Source organism: Coregonus lavaretus (genome assembly GCF_964263955.1).
Source record: "Coregonus lavaretus genome assembly, chromosome: 28".
NCBI classification, from domain to species: Eukaryota; Metazoa; Chordata; class Actinopteri; order Salmoniformes; family Salmonidae; genus Coregonus; species Coregonus lavaretus.
The window spans coordinates 38671187-38673402 of record NC_140015.1 but is presented as its reverse complement, the minus strand read 5'-3'; the positions used below and the strand labels follow the sequence as shown (position 1 = coordinate 38673402).

Here is a 2216-nt window from a genome sequence, read left to right as displayed (position 1 = left end):
AAGTAACGTAGCATCCGAGGCGGTGGCACGCGATGAAATCATACGTACGTCAAATGTGACGCTCCAGGGTTGGACCTTTGATTTGCCTTGTCCTGACCACAAGGCGGCGCTATTATGCTGATAAATGAGTGATGCGGTGCAGTCAGATGATGTGTAGGCAGTAGCCTCCATAGAGGCCGCATAGTGGCCTAACAAATCCACATTCACAGGCAGCCTAGAGATTATTATATTAGGCTAATAATTGTAGCAACACTGCACTTCCCATAGTAGCCCATTGCGAGTATTTCGTATATGACTGAATTTAGCCAACATTTTATTATGTGATGTATTCAGTGGGCTAGTGTTTCTTCTATGTTTAGCTTATAGGCTATGCCCTTACCAAAAAATATTTCAGTTTTGAAACTGCAGTAAAAGTGTAGTTGACTCTGGTATTTTGGATGCAGTAATTGCAGAATAACTGCAGTGAGTTATACTGCACTGTAACTAACTGCAGTTACACTGCAAAATTACTGCAGTAGAAAAACTGTGTTATTTTGGACACAGTATTTGCAGCATGCTGCAGTTATACTCACTCTAACCGCAGTTATACTGCAGTGTACTGCAGTTATACTGCACATGGACTGCAATCTTTTGCATAAGGGTGCTCACCAATATCAAAATAAATACAAAATAATGACATGGCATTTCTATGAAGTCAACCTCAATAACGCATAGTTTATCTGTTCTGTGGGTTAGACTGCATGGTTTGGAGAATAGTGGGACATGACTGTCACTGGAATTAAATATGCAGTGTTCTTTCTCAAACATTCCAAATCCTGTTTGGCTGCTTTTCCAAACTGTGTGCACCAGAAGAGCAGCGAGTCATACAGGTGTAGCCTATGGGTATAGCTGACAGCTGTCCCTGAGAGGGAGACACTGCCCTGTAGGGGAGGAGTGGCACGTGTTTTGGTTTCACTCAGTCAGTGCAACAGACCTTCAGGCAGGTAGGTTCGGGATCCTAGCCTACTGAAATCAGCTTTATTCTCGCTGTTGGAACTATAGTCAAATCCCGAGGTGTCGCTAACAGCTGTTATTAGGATTATTGGTGAATCCATGGAGCACCACTGGTGTGGATAGCACTGCCAGGCTGCGCGTAGAGGGTCGAGCATGGCACCATTCGACGGACACCAAACGGAGGAAGGGGACTCGCAGAGCCTGGAGGACTCAGAGTGTCCCGTGTGTTATGATAGTCTCTCCGGCACGGAGAGGACCCTGAGCTGCGGACACGTTTTCTGCCACGACTGTCTGGTCAAAACCTTGGTCAGTATCAACAGGGACGGCGTCATCAGAGACACCATCATCTGTCCCGTCTGCCGACACCTGACTTTCATCAAGAAGCAACAGGAGGTCGGGGTTCCTCTCGCCCCGGGGAAAGAGGCAGAGGAAGTAGGCGGGCAGACCTTGAAGGTCCCTGTTCCTGTCCCTCCACCAGTACCTAGTAACCCACCACATCACCATGGCGCACGACGCGCGTCAGGGCAAAGTAGCTCACCGTCTGATTCAAGTGGACTAAACTGGATTGTGCGACGCTTTAGGTGGATTTCAGAGAGATGCAGGAGTCAACAGACGCTATCACTGATCAGTCCCGACCACAGAAACTGTCAGATTTTCATAATCAGTGCCCAGGGCCGACCCATGGCTGATGAAGATGCGGTTAGCATGGACACTATGCCTGTTGTCCCCCAACCCAACCGCAGGACACGGCGCATCAGGATTTGCACAACGGCACGTTGCTTGGTCATTCTGCTTGTGATATTCACATTGATGGCAATGGTAGTTGCCACACTTCCTTGGATTCTATTGGCATAGCCCACTAAGCCCAGAGCCATATGGCTCTAGCATAGCTATGCGTGGTGCGTCATTACGCACTACCTGATAGATTACCTATGGCTTGTTATTGCATGGTCTACTTTTCTCTTCACTCATGCTCTCATAAAGACAATTTATTGCACTTAATGAATTGAACCATGTCACGTTGTCCATTCTGTCATTATCTATGGTAGTGCCATATAGTCTGAACTGGTACGGTGCCTTCCTTTTATGCCTGTTTGTCCTCAATGCCCTGGACAGGATCTAATAAAGTCACTGAACGAAACAGGCCTGGTTCATGCACTCTGCAATAAAGTGGTAGTTTATGGAATGACTTAGAGGAAAAGGCATTGTCTTATTTCCTCAAT

General features: G+C 46.9%; 1 protein-coding gene across 1 annotated transcript; it reads left to right on the top strand.

Annotated features, from left to right (window-relative positions):
• Window positions 1-1146: 1146 nt before the first annotated feature.
• LOC311103260 (RING finger protein 222-like) lies at window positions 1147-1848 on the top strand (the record flags this gene model as incomplete). The annotated part of the gene is made up of 1 exon (XM_084144794.1): window positions 1147-1848. The coding sequence occupies one exon, from the start codon at window positions 1147-1149 to the stop codon at window positions 1846-1848; it is 702 nt and encodes a 233-aa protein (XP_084000920.1).
• Between the last annotated feature and the right edge of the window lie 368 nt (window positions 1849-2216).